Below are 21,153 nucleotides of genomic sequence, written 5' to 3' on the forward strand. Positions count from 1 at the left end.
GTGACATGAAATAATCTACAATACATTCCCTTCAGCTTCACCTTGGGGAAGAGACCATTTCATCTGTCACCTCAAGCAATTATTCTCTCCATTGCACTCATAAGCATTCATTATTTGTATACCATTTGTGGTAAGATTTTTTGTGACTGTAGGTAGCCGGTACGTGTATGACAAAACATACTGCTTCATGTAGAATTTACAATCATTATTTGCTAAAAATTGTGCTGTGTGGCAGACTGTATATTAACATGTACCATTTGTGGTAAGATTGTGAATTTTGTGTGACTTGAGGTAGAAACAAAACATACCGGCAGAGCATCTTGAGGAATTTGCTAAAATTCTGCTGTGTGGCAGACAGTAATTTTCTTGATTATTGCTCTACACAAAAGCTTTACTGCTACCTTCCACTGAATTCATTTGCCCATACAGGTACATGCATGCATGTGAAATGTTCTCATAGATCGCTCAACAGAGGGCAGTATTTATCTTCACCAATTACATGTTTGTAAGAGTGAAAAGTAGACCTTAACAACATGTACAATGTCCATTTTCATGTAGACTATTTTAATTCATAAAGTCGTTTTAGTTTGAATTTGATGCTTCCCTTGAGGACACATTATCTCCACTCTTCAAGTGAGTAACAAGTTTTATTTACTTTTGTCATTATTTTTACTGTATGTCTTAGTAATGTTCAGTGTCAATGGTCATTAAGTAACATAGCAAACAATTCACAGGCATGCAGGCAGCACCATTACATCATTAATGAATTCAGACATTCCACCACAATCATTTTAAAGCACCTGTAATGGGAAGGCACAATGTTGAACTGTTGTGATTTCTAAAGATTTTAAATTATAGCAGATGGAAACATCATAAATGTTAAGTTTAATGAAAACTGTTCATAGTTAACTGTAGCTTAAAGTACACACATGCACTTGTATTATGTGTGCAATTTGTTCACTAGTCAGCCTGTGATGAATCAAAGATAAAGTTGACTGTTCTGCATACTGTAGTTGTACAAAAGCTGCTTAAATTCACACAATCTCACACAAAAGTAGTAACAATAATAATAACAGGTTTTGATATTGCACTTTAACTAAAGTCAAAGCTCTCTCCATTACAACCCTGTTTGATTACATCACTCTATAAATTTTACACCCATTGGAATTTTACATATTACATCCTACAAAATTTTGATGTGTATACATAAATGTACGCGTACATTATACATGTATATGCTTTGGTTAAAAGTTATTGTTTATTTTTAACAGCACTTTGATTTTGCCCATGCACATTGTATTTCCCTAAATGTAGGTTCCTTGCTTTAATGTGGAATTTGTTAAAATGACAGGAAAAGTCCATACACTACCTGTGGTATGCTGAATCAAGTTACCGTGCATGTACATTTGTAACTTGTTCCCTCCAATGTCAATACAAGCCAGCAGAGACCTGGTCACCGAAGATTTTATTTTTATCGTAAATCAGTACTTTGAAGTGAAACATGAAGAAAGGGAAAAGTCAGGGCTGCATTACATGTACCCTACCCTAAGTGTGCCCTAGGCAACAGTACAGAACATGCCCCTGCTGACAGACATGCCACTCACCCTAAAAGTTTTCAGGCACCTCCGCTGCTAAAGCTAACTACCATACATGTAATTGCATCCAATTAATTTGAAAATGACAAAAAATTTTTTTGATGATCTGGAATGATACTATAATTTTTGTCTCTTTCAATCAAATTTAAGGATATAAAAAACACTGAATTTCAAACAAGGACATAAACGAAAAGAAAATGAAACATGGTGAAAGCCTTGATTCCCACAAAAATGCCTTGGAAATGATGCCCTTCCATTACTGATGGTTGGCTAGTCTGTTAATCTTGCATAAGCACTGCTGCTGAGCAATAAGAATGGGATGGCGTTACCATGACAATCAGGCTTTGGGAGTATCACTTTTTGGGGGGAGGATTTTCTTTGTGTGAAGAAATTAAAACCATAAGTGGCTGACCCACCAAAAATGAAAAGAAATGGAAAAAATGAAGGACAAGACAACCATATTTCTGAAAAGAAACCCTAGGGATGTCGGTTTGCTTGTGTTTTGGCCTTGAACTTGGTTGATTTTACAATTTTCAATTGGGTTTGAATTGGTACGATGCACCCCTATCTGTACATGTAACTGTTACTTAAGAAAAACTGCCATCTGAAGGTAAAAGTTGTCGATATAGAGTGTTCAACAACAGAGGGAGCTGTTCACTTCTCCTGTCATTGGATTTTGTTACAAGCTGTGATTTCGTATCATTGCAAAATAAAATGCTACAGAACACAAATGCATCGTTCTCTGGTGTCTCTAGTTCAATAACATCAATTTTACCTCAGAATACAACACAGAACACACTCACATCAATAAAATAAACACTGGTAATTTTCACTTAGCTACCCTAGTATCACTCCAGGCTTTCAAGGCTAACCTCTATAAGTAAATAATACTAACACCAGGAAAAGTGTCTCTGGGTTGCTGACTCTGACATTGCCACATTGAACTTACTGGGGGATTTCATGCACACTGAAATAATCAAGTTGGGGAATTTTCTTTCATTTGACCCTGACACTACGAGACTACTTCTGCTGAAGCCCAAATCACTTCAATTTTTCCCAAACCTTGAAAGTGACATCATCAAGAAATTACATTATCCTTGTTACCGGTAGCTCTTCACCAGTGACTCAAAGACAGAATATAACGTTCGGTATGAAAGCAATTAAGAAGGCTACTTAATTGGTACATGTAACTTCTCTGACAATCGTCATTTCCTGAGTGTAATTCATGCTCTGAAAATGATGATCTTTTGTAACTGATATTTTGAGGTTACATTAAACAGTGTTTTCCCGATGACAAGAAGGCCGGATGAATACACAGCTTAAATTCATGTACAGTATCTCACTCTTTCCTGTAATGCAGACACGAAGGCCCTGTGTAATGCTCCTACCTTCTTGTTGTCTGTCGTTCTTCCAAAAGCTGTCTATTGAGCTCCTCAATCTGCTTGTCCATCTGCTCCTACGAGAACAAATACAAGAAAACCACACAATTACTGCGTGTCACATACAAAAAACACTTCATTTGTGCAGCCAATAAATGCACTTTGAACGTGTTTAATCAAGCATTTCAAATATCAAACAATGACTTTTAAGAATATGTAAATCCAGAGCTTAGTTAATTCAACAACTGAAGCATGAATTCAACATTTCTCAAACTTTTCCTCTGAAATACAGTACTGTTGTTGAATCGTAATTTTTTAACTGTTTAAACACTTAAAGTTTCAAATTCTGGATTCAACACTTCAGTTTTTGTGTACAAATTATACCAAGCGGTGGAGACACCTATGTCCTGGATTCTATAGAGAACATATACATGTACATGTACAGTTAAAGCAATTCATTTCCAGTTGTCAGACACAAATTGCTTCCAAATCCTTTTTGAATTTTTAGGGAAGGGGGTTGTTGCCAGTTGCGTAATATTCTACAAAAGTGCATCTCAATACAGATGACAATCTTGGTGACAGTGCAAAAGCCTGACATCAAGGAGAGACACATTGTACATCGTGAATTCTCAATGACGCAGGCTTGTTATTTACAATGTACATTTGAACACTTCATTTCACTCTACCTACAGTAACACAGCATATGCACATGCACATCCACAGATTTTCAACATTTTGATTCTGCCTTCTTTAAAAACACACATTTAGGTAGTTCCACTATGTTGCATGTGCATCTCGCACCACTTATAAAAAATCTGCATGTCACATAAAGTGAACTTTAGTTCTGGTACATGTAAAATGTGCTGTGTTATGTGCTGCATGTACAAGGATTTGGTACATGTAAAATGTGCTGTGTTATGTGCTGCATGTACAAGGATTTGGTACATGTAAAATGTGCTATGTTATGTGCTGCATGTACAAGGATTTGGTACGTGTACATGTAAGTTACTAATTTGTGAGACCGGTACAAATTGGCTCAAAAAAACTTTCTTTCAGAAATGCCATTTAGTGTTTGGATATTGGACGTCCATGTCTGAAACTGCATAACAAAATTGGAGATAATCAGTTTGAAATGATGTTTTTTTAGTACAAAACCTCTTTTGATCCTAAAATACATTTTTGCATGTAAAAAAAGGTCTTGTTATTTCGTTTTAATTTAGTGCAATATTTTAGAGTAGAAATTTATATTTCTGGAGATAAAAAAATACCATTATATGCTGGTTTGCTAATCCAAGAAATTACCAAATTGAATGTTTTCTTCCCTTTTAAGTTGATCCACTGCATCTAGATACATGTGCTGGTATTTTGTGTTCAAAGCAAAAGACAAGTTGGTATTTACCACCGTGCAAACTTCAGTGGCATCAAGGTCTTGGAAAATGGTGGGGCAAAATGTATTTGTCAAAAAATGAGAGTCTTGTGTTTTTCACCCATTTAGAACCTCCAACTCCCTCCCCCAGGTGGTAGTACTATTTTAACAGTACTTTCAATTACTTAAACAAAAGCAACCTATCTCTGGTGGGGGAGCTCCCCAACCTCCAGATACACCACAACCAAAATTACCGGTTATATTTTTTCATTATTGAATAGAATTCTATAAACTGAAAATAGAAAGTTTAAATTGTATCCAAACAATTGAATATGATCACGTAGAGGCAAATACAGATGTTTTCTTGACTCTCATTTCATTTCTTGGTCAAATTTTGGTCAGACGGTCACAGAATATAAGGACACAAATGACAACAGCAAATGAGATTTCATCCAATCAGAGAGTGACCATGTGACAATAACACACTTTTTCTACCCACTGCAATACATTTTACATGTAAAACCAAACAAAATGCATACAAATGCCCACATACATATACATGTCTTATTGTACATGTACAATCAATGCTCACAAATTCCTGGCTACCAAGCCCTTCAACTTTCAATTCAATAAAAAATGCCCCGTTTATTTGCGTGTCCTCCAAGTATACGAGAAAAACATCTCTGGCTTTTAATCATAGGATGACCTCCTCCTTTTCAAAGACATAAAATATGCCCCAAAGATTAAATCAAATTTCCAACCAACTGCATTTAAGCTGTGAAATTTGGTAGAGCTGAAATAAACTTCATGTATAAATGGATGAGTTCAGCTGCCATCTATTCTCTACACTTCTAGAAATGCTCCTCTCAGCTCTGCATGATAGACAAGCAAAAACAAACTGGCAAAAAATATTAGAAAAACACAGAAATTACATGTATGATGCACAAGTGACTTATCTACAATGTGAATATTTGAAAATGAAGTTGTCAGAAAAAATTGTCTTGAATTGAAAAAAAAAATTCCCCTTAAACAATTTATATTGAAAGGCTGCTGAAGACTTGACTTCCAAACACAAATGTACTGTAAATGTACATGTGTACCGGTACCTTCTCTGGAAAAATAAGGCATTCTCATTTGAAATATTCCGAATGACTCCTCAAATAATGTCAATGAAGGGGTTATCGAGGAAAAGTATAGATGTATTTAGAATGTAATTCATTTATGATACTTTGAAATAAATAATGGCAAGCCAATACAAATTATGAAAAAAACAAGGCAGACTTCAGTGCCCATCCAACATGACATTTTGTTACCTCACAGTTATGTATGATTATAAAGACTTTGAATGTAAAGATGCCTCAACTTCATTCCTGTTAGCTTTTCTCACAAGTTCCATCAATCACTGGATAAATGTTCTCATGACAACCCCTCCAACTCATACCCTTTCCCCCAACCCTATCCATCTGAAATCCCTTCCTCCATTACAACTGTCTCCATGGCCTTGTACACTGTCCCTCTCTGACCTGCCAGAAGATCTGATACCTACGACCAAGGTTTATATTCAATATTGATTTCTGTCCATCTTGCTATTTTTAAGCTGAGCATTTTAATATACTCGTACAAGTCTGAAAATATTTGACTCCTATAGACAGAAACTGTCAAGGCCATCTGGAAATCTATAAATGTTAATGTCAGAAGTACATGTACACACATCAAAGCATGGACGCACAAGTGCAGCATGATGATCTAATAAAGTACATGTAGAGACATCTTAATTTTTTGAGTGAAACAAAACACAAGTGGTCTTTGTGTTTCAAGAAGTTCTTACATGTATCTTCTTCCACCTTCTTCAATGTATGTGTGCCTTTTAGGTACACTGTTGTTGCATTAATCCTTAGATTTCCCACTGTAAAATAAAGTGATTCAAATCTTTGTCTAATTAATCACTCTACAGCCAGACAACTCATGATTAATTACAGCAGATGAGAAGTACATTGGTCCTTATCATTCAAATCAAGTGGACGACTTCACGAACACACAAATAAATCTCTTCCATTACATAAATGCATCAACATTGCAGCATTTTGTCAAGTCCAGCTTCATTCAAACCACTGCAATTTCACACCAATGATTACTACTGTGGGATGCTGGTGTGACTGAAAATAACAAGCGCAGAAATTGAAGTCTGGGTGCTATATTAGCATTCTGTAACCTTTTTAATACATGTACTTCCGATTAAAAATATCCATGCAACATTACAGAGCTACCGGTATATGTACATGTATGTACATGTATGCATGTACATAGGGCTACGCCAATTATTCAAATATTCAGAAATTTGATCGTTGATCGAATACCTAAATACTGATTTTGAAATAAATTTTTAGGAGGTGAAAATCATAAGAATAAAGGGAAACTTTTTTTACATATAAGTACAAATTGCATTCTGAAGCAAATTTCAAGATGTAACTTGAAGGTAGCTGAATGCAACGACTAAGTGAGAAATTTCTTAACTTTTGGCTATTTTTTGTAAAAACACATGTGCAGGGTACTGTACTGGTATGTATATTACATGTATGTTCCGGTTTTTGTGGCAATTTCATTCTTGTATAAACTTGCTACCAGTAGCTCCAAAAAAACTGGCTTTATGTTCTGCAGTATTTCAATGAAGACTGGGACGAATGATCAGTTTAATGAACCAAACAATGCACCAGTGGATGAGTGCACACAGTGCTGGATTTTGGCTGACTTCTATTACAAGTAAAACTAATTGGGGAAAATGTTGATGTCAGCTCATTTACCTGTAGTTCACAGCTGTGTTTAATTAAGCTACGGTGTGGAAATCCAAATACAGGACAAGTCTTGACAAATGAGTGAGAAAGGGCACTTTTGAGTGGTTTGGAAGTACTGGTTCACTAACACTATCCAGAAGGAACACTTAAGTCCTCATGTTAATCATTAAAAAACAAGATGAATTAAACGCACAAGCGTCTCAGCATGACAGATGGCATGAAGCAAGTTCAGTACCCTGCAGCAACTCATGCAAGCCTTAGCACTCACACAAACTGTACAGTCCACGGTAGTATGACAAAAACACGGCAACTTTAATACATAAAAAAAAAGCTTCCCTCCAAGACTGCGGTAATGTATTTTCTCCACAAATGAGCAGTCAGCTGGCTCTACAAATAAAAAAATGACACTTCATAATTAATATAATGGCACAGCTGAAAACAAGGTTGTCAAAGAAAACAAAAAGGTGAACAAATCTTCAAAAAGATGTCCAACAACAAGCAGTTGTATAGGAACCGAGGGATTAGCATTTAAGCAGGTTAATACATACACGTACATGTATGTGGCGTGATTTGCTGTGGGCAGATGCTGTGCTTATCTGATTCATGGCGTGAGTCAAGGGTTCAAAGACTCCAGGTCTCTCAACTGCACGTAAACTTTTAACCACAAAATTTAAAAGAAAAATTATTAGAATGCTTAACTTTAAAATGGGAGAAACTCCTGCGATCAATCAACACAACAAATAAATGCATACTGATAGCAAAACAGCGAAGAAAAGGTTTGCACAATATTACAGAAGGAAAAAGCTGAGTTGACTCTTCAACGTTAAGTGCATGTAAGAGCACAACACTTTTTCGATTACATATTGTACGTATACATGTACATTCAAACACTGCGTGTAAATGGTGCAAGGTTCATCATGAGAAGTCTTCAAATGAATAAACATCACAGTAAATGAACATGTTTATGATCTTGTATTTCTGAAGTAAAAATGTATGCGTACTGATGGGTATCGTGAGTAAGGCATATGTTCATGCACTTAAACACAATATACATGTACATGTACTGTATGTACATGTACTTATGCAATTGGATCTGAACTAGTCTCATCTAACAATCTGTATGCCCTCGGTTGAAGTGCACCCTCACAGGCAACGGAGACAGGCTTGCAGGAAGTTTTACATGTGAGCTCGTGCACATGCCCGAGGCACCCGGGAAGACCATACCGGTACGGTACATGTAAGTTCCAACATAAATCGGTTCACATAGTCAGTGTGCAGTGATAAACACTGTAAGCCCTTCATGCTCAACCAGTGAGTTTTGAGGACTGTGGTTTCCGTATAAAATACTTTTCTCTTGTTCCCACTAAGCGGATACCTGTTTTTCTACGATGATTCAAACCAATGCCATCCAAACTGCAATCCTGTTTTGTATATGAATGTACTTACATGTACCTTTGAGAATTGCTGACAGCATTCATTTCTTCTCTGCTCTTTTTCTTCCATCATTCTTCTGGCTGCTGGGTCTCAATATATCAGCTACATGTACCTGTACCAGTAAGGTCAGCTGCCACAGACAATAATCTTACATTGTAGAATTGATGCATGTTTTCCTCTTGGTTCATTCTTGCTGAACAGCGTCAGTCTTGGTGTACGTTATACTTGAGAAGATTTCATACAGGTTTGAATCCAGCAAACAGGGTACGACTGCAGAAAACAGGACCTTCTCAAGTTCCAATGTATACATGTAGAATTCCATTAGCTTCCTGCTGCATCACAATTGGAAACAACCTTCTTCCCTTCAAGAGATCAGGGCTAATATACTGGCGGAGTTCCCAAATCCTCAGGCTGTATTAACCCCAACCCCGCAACCCAGCTGGCCCAGGTGATAACCCCCCATCAGACTCCAACCACTACCTCTCCAACCTTTACCTCAAACAGAAACAGGCAAACAAGCTTCTGAGGCTAGCACCATAAGCCAACCAGCATCCCCTTCTCCCCTCCCTGAGTTTAATTAACCAGGTGTATATGGTATGCCCCTTCCAAGTTCTACTCTAAGCGACAGGGATGGATCGAAGGTGGACACGGCTTGCGTTTCAGCCCTCGGGTGGCAACAGTGAATCTTTGGCACCAGCGTGACCGGCCCCAGTGTTGTCCATCTGAATAGCTCCACATCAATGATCAAGAAGTACAATGCTGCAGGAGTGGTGGTAAGGTAGATCATGACATCACATATCAATTACTGAGGGATAAATTACTCAATTCAAATATACATGTACAATGATGTACATGTGCGGTAAGTATAGGCAACAATATAAAACTCATTCTAATAACAGGTCCCTATCAACAGATCAAGGCAAAAATTACTTAGTGTTTGCACCCTTGATTTGGATTTAAGTACCGGTAAGGTCCAACTCAGTAACTGTAGTAATGATGTAGATATACCCAAACTAAAGTGTTCTCTGTAATTTAAAACAAAATAATAAAGGTAGTTACAAATCTCTTTATCTGTAGTCATTTTGTACCTCATACATGTAAATTTAAAAATGTTGCTTATCAAATGCAGATGCTGCGGATGCAGGAGCATTCAACCCTTAGCAAATTTTGATGAAAGTAGAGGAGAGTGAAGAGGTATGGCCAATACCTACATGTACATGTACACCTTACAACATTCACCTAGGGTGTGTCCTTGGCTTGGAAATCTTGATAACTTGGATGAAACTCGGCTACCGTGTAGATCCACATCTACCATGCTAATGCAAATCCTTTTTACAAGTGGCGCCATCTACATACACGTACCGGTACATTAGAAAAGCCATCGGCAATCCAGAAGGAGAGATACAGATACCACAATTTACTGCACTTTCAAGATGTACTTAGCATCAGGGAGATGTTCATTTTAAATTTTGGGTTTTGCCCTTACACTTATTACATATATGTACTGTATGCATAACACTGTATACCCTGTGTTTGCCCAAGCTAGAGCTTGCAAAGAATTCACAAGCTTACCCAGGTGAGAGTCAATCCCAGGACCTCCTGCTTACTAGTGCAGATGTCTTAGCTCGACCACCGAGCTTGCCGGGGTCAGCTGGCCGGTCTAAGTCAGATACCGGTATGTAGCGAGGGCACCGCTAATTTTGTCATCTAAATGTTGGGTCTTTTTCCTTCCCCTACCTCTAGAGCCCAATGCTACATAGACACACAGACATGTACAAACAGGATGTGTTTTCCTCTTTCCTCCCATTTTCATAAAATGCCTGTACAACAATTTCCCACCAAGAATCATCCTTTAAGTTCGTAAGTGGTGCTTGGTGCATGTACATGCCTCAACCAGATTTCACGTACTAAAGATACCTAATACATGCGCACCAGTAATAGATTGTTGCCTTTCCTCCACTATAGCACGTATCAAAGCAAACAAACCAGCTACCCTTCAACATTGCCCACAACACGTATCCAATAATTAAGACTTATCCCTGTGATAGTATGCCAGTGCCTTGAAGCTTGTTTCCAGACGGAATAACAAGAGTAGTGGCTGCCTTATTGGGATCCGAATTCATCCCAATCGTTACTGAATGGCCGCAGGCAGCAGCACTTACAATCTTGGCTGCATCGGTATGTGTGTTGTGGGTATGTCCCAGCGGCAGTTATGCAGAGAGAAAGCGTGGCAACATGTATCATATTTTCAATTCACATTCTGAATGAAATTTTCCCCCACCTTTCCCAGGGGGTAGTATTCCTTGAGGCTTTTACTGCAAGCGTTAAGTATTTATGGTTTTTTGGTATCTCTCCCTCTCTTTTTCTATTCTTTGTTATGAATGAGGTTTCATGGCCGGTTGAACACGGCATAAAAATGCATTTATCAAAGGCTTTTCCTGGAGGTGGTAGTGGTACTCAATACCAAAATCCTACAGCTGTTACTTCTTTTGGAACCCACTTCTCTGTGTTAGAATGGCTTGTTACTGTTTGTATAGACTAACATATTTATTCTAAACAATACATGTATCTTTGACCAGTAGGTGTACAAGTTTATCTTCAAGCAAACTTGCATCCTGAACTCTGATTGGTTGATCCATGGCAGCAAACAATGTGACATATTACTGCATCGCAGGGTTTTTATCACACCTGGTATTCTGACTCAGCATACATGTACAGGTATACTGCACTATTTTACACTTAACAAGTGGCGCCATCTACATACATGTACCGGTGCATTAGAAAAGCCATTGGCAATCCAAGAGGAGAGATACAGGTACCACAATTTACTGCACTTTCGAGATGTACTTAGCATCAGGGAGATGTTCATTTTAAATTTTGGGTTTTGCCCTTACACTTATGCACTGTATGCATAACACATAATACAGTGTGATACATGGCACACAGACATACAACATTATTCTGTGATCCACAAGCACTAGTATAACAACTCATAATATGCATGCTGCAGTTTAAAGGGTAGCTGCAATCAACGTGTCTTAATACAAACCTTAAAAACGCACCTTTGTGTCTCAGTTGACCTGATTTACAACTTCTGTTTCACAATTTCAAAGGTTATTTTACTGCCTTTATGGTTTTGTGCTAATGAGTATTTTTAAAACTGTGATGTCAGCCGAAATGTTACACGGATTTGTGCAAATAAAAGACCCAGCTGCATTTTTGTAGATTTTACTGGACTAAATGTTCTGTTTTGCTGAGTCATTGTTGTTTATGTGCATGGCAATAAGTAAATGTAAGTCCTTTTCTCAGAAATGTTTTCAATAAGTTAATTCTGGGTTAACAATTTTAACAGAAAAACATATGCATTGAACTCTATCTTCCCTGGATGACATCACAGCTACAGCGCAATCAGTTGTCCAAGAAAGCACAGATAATTTTAAGTGTCTGAAAAAGTGCATTTTTCAATGCATTTAACTAAATAGGAATCTACATGTACAGTAAGTGTCACAGAGTTTTCATATATTGAAAGAAGAGTACAAAGTTGCAGAAAAATTGTCTTGGAAACATTCCTTGCGGCTTAAAACATGACTAGAAATGTGACAGCCAAATCAATGTCATCAACATCTGCACATTCTTAAGTGCATGCCTCAAAAATGTCAATGATGATTCCAGTAACATGCACATACTGGTACAAGTACATGTACCGGTAAATGTTCATGAAGTTTGTGTAAATGCTGTTTCATGGCTTTAGTCCTCAAAGCACCCTAAAGTGGTCCACTTTGGTTCACTCCTCAAACCTATTTGGGATTTTCTAAATCACTGTCACATGGGGCTAACTCAAGAATTCTGACAAAATATTTAGGTGATATGTATACACACTGACACATGCAGGCTACACCATGAGCTCAGCACACTGTTTTCAAATAAAAATATTACTGATGTGTAAAGGTCTACACAACACAGCTTTCCAACACTTTGAGTATCTTCACATTTCTTAAAAGACCATGAATTCTGAAAAGTTTGTTACAAATACCATACTCGTAAATAAGGCACTAAAGACAAACAATGTTCTTACAGTTTACAGTAACAAGTATGTACTTCATGCACACTAGCTCAGGTACAACAAAATCAATGGGTGGGATTTTTTTTCCCCTTCAGTTGAGATGGACTTACAAGGGAATGAATGACAACAGCACGGTCAACTCTGTAATTTGACTGACTTATGAGCATGAATAATTGCTAGCATAACAAATTTACTTACCATGGATGCCCTGGCGAAGGGACGTAAAGTTGTGCTCAAAACAATATTAACTCTCAAATACACCTGACACTGTCCATAACATGATATAAGACTAGCATCTCAAACTGAGAATCCATGCATAACCCATCCAGATGAAGAACCGATGAACTCTGGTAATGTACCAGTAGATGGACTAATTCTCACAGGAATTCCACGACACCCAGAACACTTCTTATTTGCCAATACACGCACACAGCGATATTAACAAGCTCTAGAGAATTCAGTCTCTCTCCTGTAAGGGCCACTACAGAGGATGCATACTACTGCCTGAGTTCCGCTTGTCAGCAATTAAGCTGTTAAAAACGTGCGGCATCGTCCACTCTTTACACACCCGTCTTGTTGCCTTAAACGATCCGTTTCTATACAATGAAAGCATCACAAACAATAGCAGAGATATTCTGGCTCTGGCCAATTGATTTCGTACCCAGCCTTTTAATTCTATGCGCATGAATTCAACACTACCGAGGACAAAACCAGTCACCAAATGGATGAACATGTGAGTTAAGATCAACTACAGTGTTTATTAGATTTGAATTTCTTCATTTCTATTGTTACATGCACTATGCTTCCTGTTATTAAATTTGGTTCCCACTGGTGGACACAATCTACACATAAAAGAAACTGGATGAATGCTTCTTTCATATACGTGAGATGTGGGGGAAAAAAGAAAAGAACAATATTATCAAAGAATGGCTTGTTTTACTTGAGATTAACTGCATGGAGCAATCTCTACTTTAGGATTTTGTACTGTAGTGAACTTAAATGTACCTGTCAGCACAAAAAGCCAATACTTCTATGGAGTCACTGTTAGACTACTTTGGATTTTTAATTAAATGAAGCACAAGTTGTACAAGTACACGTACTCTAAGATACTGGACAATGACGCAAGGAAAACACTTGTTAGAAGACAACTAAATCTGCTTGCTCAAAAAATTGAATAGGTCAAAATAAACAATTTGTTATGTATGAAAAATTTGTCATGTTAGTGCAAAAAAGTCTTATCTCACATTTCAGTCATTTTGAAAAAAAAGCTCATGATCAGTTTGTTGTAGCTTGATAACTTTTAGCACTGAATTATTAATGTAACTTCAGGCAAATATTAAAGCATCATCGGTTTATTCTGATCTTTGAAATGCATGTATGACGTGTTTTGGATAACAAAACTTTTCAAAAGAAAAAATTAACAACTTTTTTGCACAAACACTACTACATGTATATGGCACTTCCTATCACTTGTGCCAAGATAAAGACATTTAAGAACAAACAAAATGATCAGGTGCATACAACAGATCAACAATGTATACCACATTTTAATTAATTAAATCAGAGCTATGCTCTATTTTTCCATGAAATTTTCTTGTAATAATTCATGAGTAAATTTTGATATATATAAAAAGTCTTGAATTTGAAAAATACTTGTCAGGGATGTTTTTGTAGCTTCTGGCAGGTTTGAAGATGGCACAGGATGTACGGTACTGGTACAGGTGCATACATTATTTAGAAGTTAAATGGAATTGAATTATGGCAAATTAATCAAAGGATGAAGACTGTGAGGCCTATGTTCTACAGTGGTTCTTTTCACCAGTGAGACTTGATTCAAAGTTCAGTAGCATTCATCCTGCACACCCTAGTTCTCTGAGCACATGGCAGGCCAAGTGAATAAACTTACCGGTATTAACAAAATAAGTCTCCCTATGTGTGGCACGTACCAACTCAATCAGCCCTAGGCATTTTCCATTCTATATTTGTGATCCAGCAAATTATCTTTACATCTCTCCTCAAGTGAACTTTGGAACGGGAAAAAACTGGCCTTCTTTCTTGGAGGCATTCATGAAAGGAACGGGTATTAACTGGTTTGGTTGTTTGGCCATGGTTACGGCAGAATGAAAGGGTGAAATGAATGAGACTGGATTCAATGTTGCAGAAAAACAATGCCATGCCTAGTAAAGCAAAGTGCACAATGTACACACTTGCACATATGAAGAAAACCTCTGATGTACTGCTTTTAATCTAACATGTACTGGTGCATGTATAGTGTGACACACACAATGCCTACAGCTTGACAGGAAAGTGCCATTACAGAACTTGCTGTAATTTTTTCAATATTAAGTCTGTTTAGCATGAAGAATTATTTCTTTAAATACCACACATTTCAGATTCCCACTAAAGGATCACATGCTTTTTGGCTAAAAAAAATTATACCAAAAAAAAAAAAGTGAAAAAATAAGAATGAGCAGCCATGTTCGATGAACTCCTAAACAAATTCAAGTCTGTGATGTTGCAATTTGCTAATACAAACCCAATGTGTAACTCTGTGGGTGTTTTCCAATTGGACCCCTTAAAGAATGAACTTTCTTTTAGATCCATAAACAAACTAATAATTTGTCATGATGGCGACAAATTCCTGAAGAGAAAAAAGGGCTTCCTTCCAACTTTTCCATGCCAGATATGCACTCAAGGGTAATAATTAATGAAATCTTACATTCTCATTGATTCATACTTATACAGTACCGGTAGCTGTGCATGTAGATGCACGTACAAGTGAGGGGAGGCAAAATAACACATGAAAGATGCATACAGTGTACCTGTACCTGTACATGTATGTCAAGCAAGCAAAAGTGCTAGCTATATGTAGCAGGAAAAAAAAGTTGGGGGTCAAAATGTAAACCTTGTTTAATGTGGGAACAATGGCTCCTCACCCATTCCTTTGTCTGTGCAAGTTGGGGTGGAGTGTCAAGATGGAGAAAAGGATCTTCAAACACTTACATGTACACATGAAAATGAAAGTCCACCTTGGATTGGGGAATTCTTTTCCCAGGGAATTCATTTGAATTTCACAAAATATTAAAACTTTTCCCGAAGTACAGGTATTAGAAAAGATTTTCACAAATTTTCACACAAGTGGTAAGAGATTTTCACAGTTTTTGCACAAGTGAGAGAACGTTTTCACACAAGTGGGCAATCATTTCCCCACCATGTGAAATGGAAGAATGTAACAGTGAATTCTTTTCACAAAATTTCCCACTAGTTTACGGTGTTAACTTTCAAATGCAATGTACTGTGAATACATACATATTCAAATACATGTCGGTCAAACACATCAGAAATTCTTTGATTTGTACGAAACTCAAAAACTGTTCCTTACCATGTTCTTACGGTGGATGAACTCTGAAATGAGTGATTCAAGTTGTCATCAAGAAAGGCCAATCAAGGATAACAAATTCACCATCAATACTTCGCCATGCAGATGCTGAAGATGAAATCCAGGACGTGAGGTCTGATCATCTTGTCCAGCTTTTTCTTTAATCACATCCTAGCCACCACCCGACGAAGTACCCCTACCTCCTCCTTGAGAGAGCATATCCCATTCAATCTTGCATACACCAAGATGGCACAATATTTCCCTCAGTGCCTCTCTCCCTCTCTGATGAACTTTTGAACGGAGATGAACAGATCTCTCTTTATCGTCCAATCATGGCTAGCATCATCCTGCCCATAACCGTGTTTTGGTGTACATCCACCTCAAAGTCGAGAGAGGAGAGACATCTCAGTGAGGCCCTGGCCTGCCCCACTCCTTGAGTGAAGGAATGTTAGGGGGAAGAGCTTATCGTATTAGATATACCTGGCTTGTGGGCCTGAAGGCACTTCATCTTCTGTGGCCCTCCTCCATTTTCTTCGCGGTTCTTTGCTCTTTTCCCGATGGCAGTCTTACCGTCTTCCGTGTAATAAACTTATGAGCCATGCACGTGGAAATAATGCAGGATTTATGGAGGCATGATACCGTTTATTAATAGCAATCCCTGACACGTACCTAGACACGACCAGCTGTTTCTGTTTTTCAGATGCACCAGGATTTGTGGCAAGGGAGAAAGTTCAAACTCTCCCAGTACTAACAAGATTGAGGCCATTGCTACATACGGTATTTCCTCATGCTTTTTTTGGTACACTGTAACCCTGGTAAAAAAAATACTGCTTCAGCAGAAATCGAATTAGGCGACGAACATCCAAGCAAGTTCAATTTGCATCCTTGAATTTCTTCAAGTCCTAACAAGATTTTTTTTCATCATAAATGATAGGCACTAAGATGCTGCCACAAATTAAATTGCATCTTTTTATAACACCACTCTGCATGTACCGGTAACCTTGTCAACTACGGAATTCACTTCAATCATAATTTCCAAAGCCCTAGCCAAAATAACGGTACATGTACATGTATCAGTATTCTTCCAAATTCTACTTCTGTTTTTCAAATCCTGTCACATGTTATGTCCAAAAGTACCCGGAAACTAAATGTGATCGTTAAAATAAACTAGGCCTACAAAAAGACTCCATATTCAATCTGCAAAAACCAAGGCTGAAATAAACTTAACAAAATAAACTCATACCGGTACATGTACATGTATGTACTGGTAACCAAGTATATAAATGTACATGTAGCTTTTTTAAAAAATTTCAAAAATGTTTCCATTTTAATAAATTGCAAACAAAGAGCACATACTGTACGTCTAAATACATTTAACTACTATAAAAACCTGGATATAATAATTATAAGGAACATTTATAATGCACAGACACTATACAAATATACTCAACTGCGCATAACAATACCCATGACTAGCAGAAATGCTGGATATACTGCTGACACACTTCATACATGTACATGTACATGTAGTTGAAACACATCTTTGTCAAAGACTCCTTGAGAAATGGCTAATGTGGGGACAGAAATGCCAGTTGATTGATCTGACAAATAGGATTAGGCATTTAAGATCCCCATAAACTTCAATGCTCTTTAGGAGAGTTCAAAAGAATATTCCCTGGACATTATGGCTGTCCAACTAGGCAATCCAAGCTCAAAAGACTACAGGAAGAACAAGTGGAGGGATGTTGACAAGCTCAGGGTGAAGTAGCGGATGGGAAGAATGGTGTCTCATGGGAATGGTCCAAAGTCACTCGAAAAATGGCTTAGGACTGGTTAACGTCAGTGGGGTATTATCAAAGATGTACATGTACAAGAGAACGAATCAAGAGTATGGGTATTGTTAAGTACATAGATCTCATCTCTGAATGGCCTGAAATACATTCAAGGCAAGCTGTATATACCCTCCGGTAAATAAATTTAATACATACTGTACATGTATGCAATTTCAACATGCTGAATATCAGAATTCTGAAGAAATCAAGAAGAAATGGCTAGACCAACTTCTATTTTTATAGCACTGCATGATAAAGGATATGGCTGAAAAACTGTGCATGTATGTATACATGTTGCAAAATGCAGGTTTTATTTAGAACTTGGCAGCTGGAAAACTACTCTTCCCACAAAAATATATTGTGTGTCTGAGACAGCACTTTCTACGGGTATAAACAATGCATTACTCAACATAGCACAATACTGTACCATAAATTGCCTAGGAATCAGGAAAAGGTGTGCATTGGTGAGTAACATGCCAGGTGATTTCAAGCAGTAGTGAATATTGCTCAAACTGTCACTCCGAGAAAACAAGTAAACTATCAGAAAAAAATTGGAGGGTCCGACTTTTGGATCTCAGCAGAATGTTTTCAAGGATCTCTGTTTTACAAATTTGATGAGAAAACTTTAAATTAGATCAGAAGCATATTACACAATAAGAATTGTTCTCAGCAAGATGCTAACCTTCCCAATACATGTACATGTACACGTCCTTTGATATTTGCAACTTCTGCCAAGACCACTACTATGCACATCCAATCAATCAGTAGCTGCTGAACAGTTCAAGGCCATTCCTACCTCTGTCTTGGTCTTGTATTTTTTCTTCTTCTCATGATCCTTCTTCTTGTCGTGGTCTTTGTCATCTTTCCTAAACACAGAAAAATATCAGATGAAGGTTATATGGTTTGAAAAATATTGACATCTCCTAAAAGCAGGCAAATGAATATTCTGAGTATACCTGTACAGTATGTTCATGTTCCCTATTATTTAGAAGCACACTTTACCTTGAAAACGATTTGCTGAAATTTGTGAAGATGTAAATGTACATTTAGGTCTCTTTTTTGGGGAGAAGTTTATTGGCTTAGAATGTACCGGTACTGGTAACGGTAGACAATGCGATATAGCCTACTTAAGCAAATGTATGTCTACACTGGTATGGCACACAGTGTGCTGGACTACATGTAACTTCGACGGAATGTGTACAACCTGTATAGTGTCACCACATAAGAGAAACACACCTCAAGATGGCGAGGGGCAGTCAAGGGGCCTTCAATGACAGCAAAGATCTCTGCATTATAACCAATAGTCATACCATACATGCACCAGTACCAGTGTGTTAAAGAGTCTTCCCCCATATTGCATACGGCAGAATATCAACACTTCACCCACATCTTAAGTAATACACATACCCGGCACATGTGCATAAATGTATACATGTATGTTCCAGCATAAAGCACAAAACACCAAAGTAGCATTTTTCTATGCTGAAAGGTCAGCATCTACGGTAGGAACGATCCAACACGCCTAAAAACCAAGTGTGGCTTGGTCTACACATCTACCAGTGTGTAAGTATACCATGGACTGGATAAACAGTACACGTATACTTAATATATTACGTTTTCAGTGTTATCTACATGTAGGCCGAAACATCTTCTTAGGCCAGAAAATTTAGAATGACATTCTTGGTTATTCCAATCCACACATCACTACAAAGTTTATACTGCCCTCTACTGCTCACACCATCTTAATAACCAAAGAATTTCTGCTCTTGTCCGTCCTTGATCCTCTGGTAGTGGGCACCTTGTATGCTGCCCTCTGTTGGTCACAGTTGAACATTAATGCACAGGTTGTCACAAAAGCTGCACATTTACAGGTACATGTACCTCACAAAAAGTGATGCCAAAAGTAAAATGCTTCGCTTTAATCAAGCGACATGTACATATGTATGCACACAGAGACAACAAAGGATTGTTAGAATTAAACTTAAAATTTACCGTTTATTTTGGCAAGATTTGTCTTGTGTGAAGTATGTTATCAAATCAACGGCCATCGAGGTATTTTTGTCAGGAACCTCGAGTCATGCATCTGCAGTAACCCCAGCTGAAGACAAACAAGACAGCACACTGTTACCCCCCAAAATGGGCCCATCAAAGCCCAGTGTCAAATAAAAATCAGTCTGTTGACATGAACTCTACAGTTCGCTGGATTTACACATGTATACGGTACCCATGCATGGACAGACAGTGGATAGATTCAGTTTGCCCATCTAAGAAATTAAAATACACATGGAAAAAAATACCTTTTGCAGATATACATGTACCTGTACATGTACATGTGATGGTACAGGCTTTATACATACTGAGCAGGAACAAAAGAGGGCGTTTTTGAAATGAAATTGACAGTCCTTTGGTACAAATTCACCGCATACACGTAGGAACATATGTAAATGTGCGTTTGATGCGTGCAACAAATTTAGTCTGGAATGTACCAGTATGGTACCCGGTACGTATGCACACTGAATGCGTGCAAGAACCCAGTTGGAAAACTTAGTACAATCTGTCTTTCTTTTGCTGGTGAGGATGCATTTCAGCTTGGGTTGTTAAACCCCCTCGACCCCCAAGACTTAAGTTCAAATCCCTGAAAACACGGATTAAAGGTGCCTGAACCCACGGAGAGCACTAGGAACTGTGTTACGCATTGTTTCCCCAGTTTGAGAAACATCAACGTTATTAAAAAGCAACGCATGCAATGCCATACGGCCCACGGCTACGTGCTTGACTCGTTTTTATGTGCCGATGACAAATCAGGGGCCGGTCTGGCCTTCGCTCAAATAAGAATGGTGGCCGTGTGGCATTTAGGAGGTGGGCTACCGGTAGGGATAATTATTATAAAACGTTCCTATCTGCACCTTTGTGCAGGCATATTTTTCAAAGGAAGGTTGGAGGCAATTATCATCAATGGCCTGGATGAACTCAAGTTTAGGTATAAAAATATATGTACAACATTACTTTCTCTACCGAGTTGCACGGTAGCTCATAAGTGGTAAGGTGCGAATTAGTCTACTTGAATGGGTTGGAGGATGTTTTTTATAATGTAAAGCCCAACACTTACCTGTACCTTCGAACTTGATTTTCTTTACTGAATAAGTTTCCGCGTAATTAATCCAGCTTGCAGTAAACCACGCCCAAATAATAACTGCCCTTGACCCTCCTAAAAAAAAAATTGCGTGGCCACGTGTAGACACTATCTACCCCCAGAACTGATGTGAGCACGACGGACGTCAGACCCCACAATTCTAGGGGTAGACACTGTCAT

At 37.9% G+C, this 21,153-nt stretch overlaps 1 protein-coding gene across 3 annotated transcripts in view; it reads right to left on the bottom strand.

Annotated features, from left to right (window-relative positions):
* LOC110990838 (uncharacterized) overlaps window positions 1-21,153 on the bottom strand; it is a 131,468-nt gene that overhangs the window by 93,265 nt on the left and 17,050 nt on the right. The window contains exons 2-3 of one of the 3 annotated variants that reach the window (XM_087134643.1): window positions 18,637-18,706; window positions 2,984-3,051 (exon numbers count right to left, since the gene is read on the bottom strand). In XM_087134643.1, the coding sequence (XP_086990769.1) occupies window positions 2,984-3,051; window positions 18,637-18,706 (138 nt within the window). Of the gene's footprint in view, window positions 1-2,983; window positions 3,052-12,827; window positions 13,360-16,011; window positions 17,265-18,636; window positions 18,707-21,153 lie in introns of those variants that run through there. The other 2 variants (XM_087134645.1, XM_087134644.1) reach the window with 2 other exon arrangements.

The sequence above is a fragment of the Acanthaster planci genome, linkage group LG03 (assembly GCF_054643075.1).
Source record: "Acanthaster planci isolate LZ-2023a linkage group LG03, COTS_SCS, whole genome shotgun sequence".
NCBI lineage: Eukaryota > Metazoa > Echinodermata > Asteroidea > Valvatida > Acanthasteridae > Acanthaster > Acanthaster planci.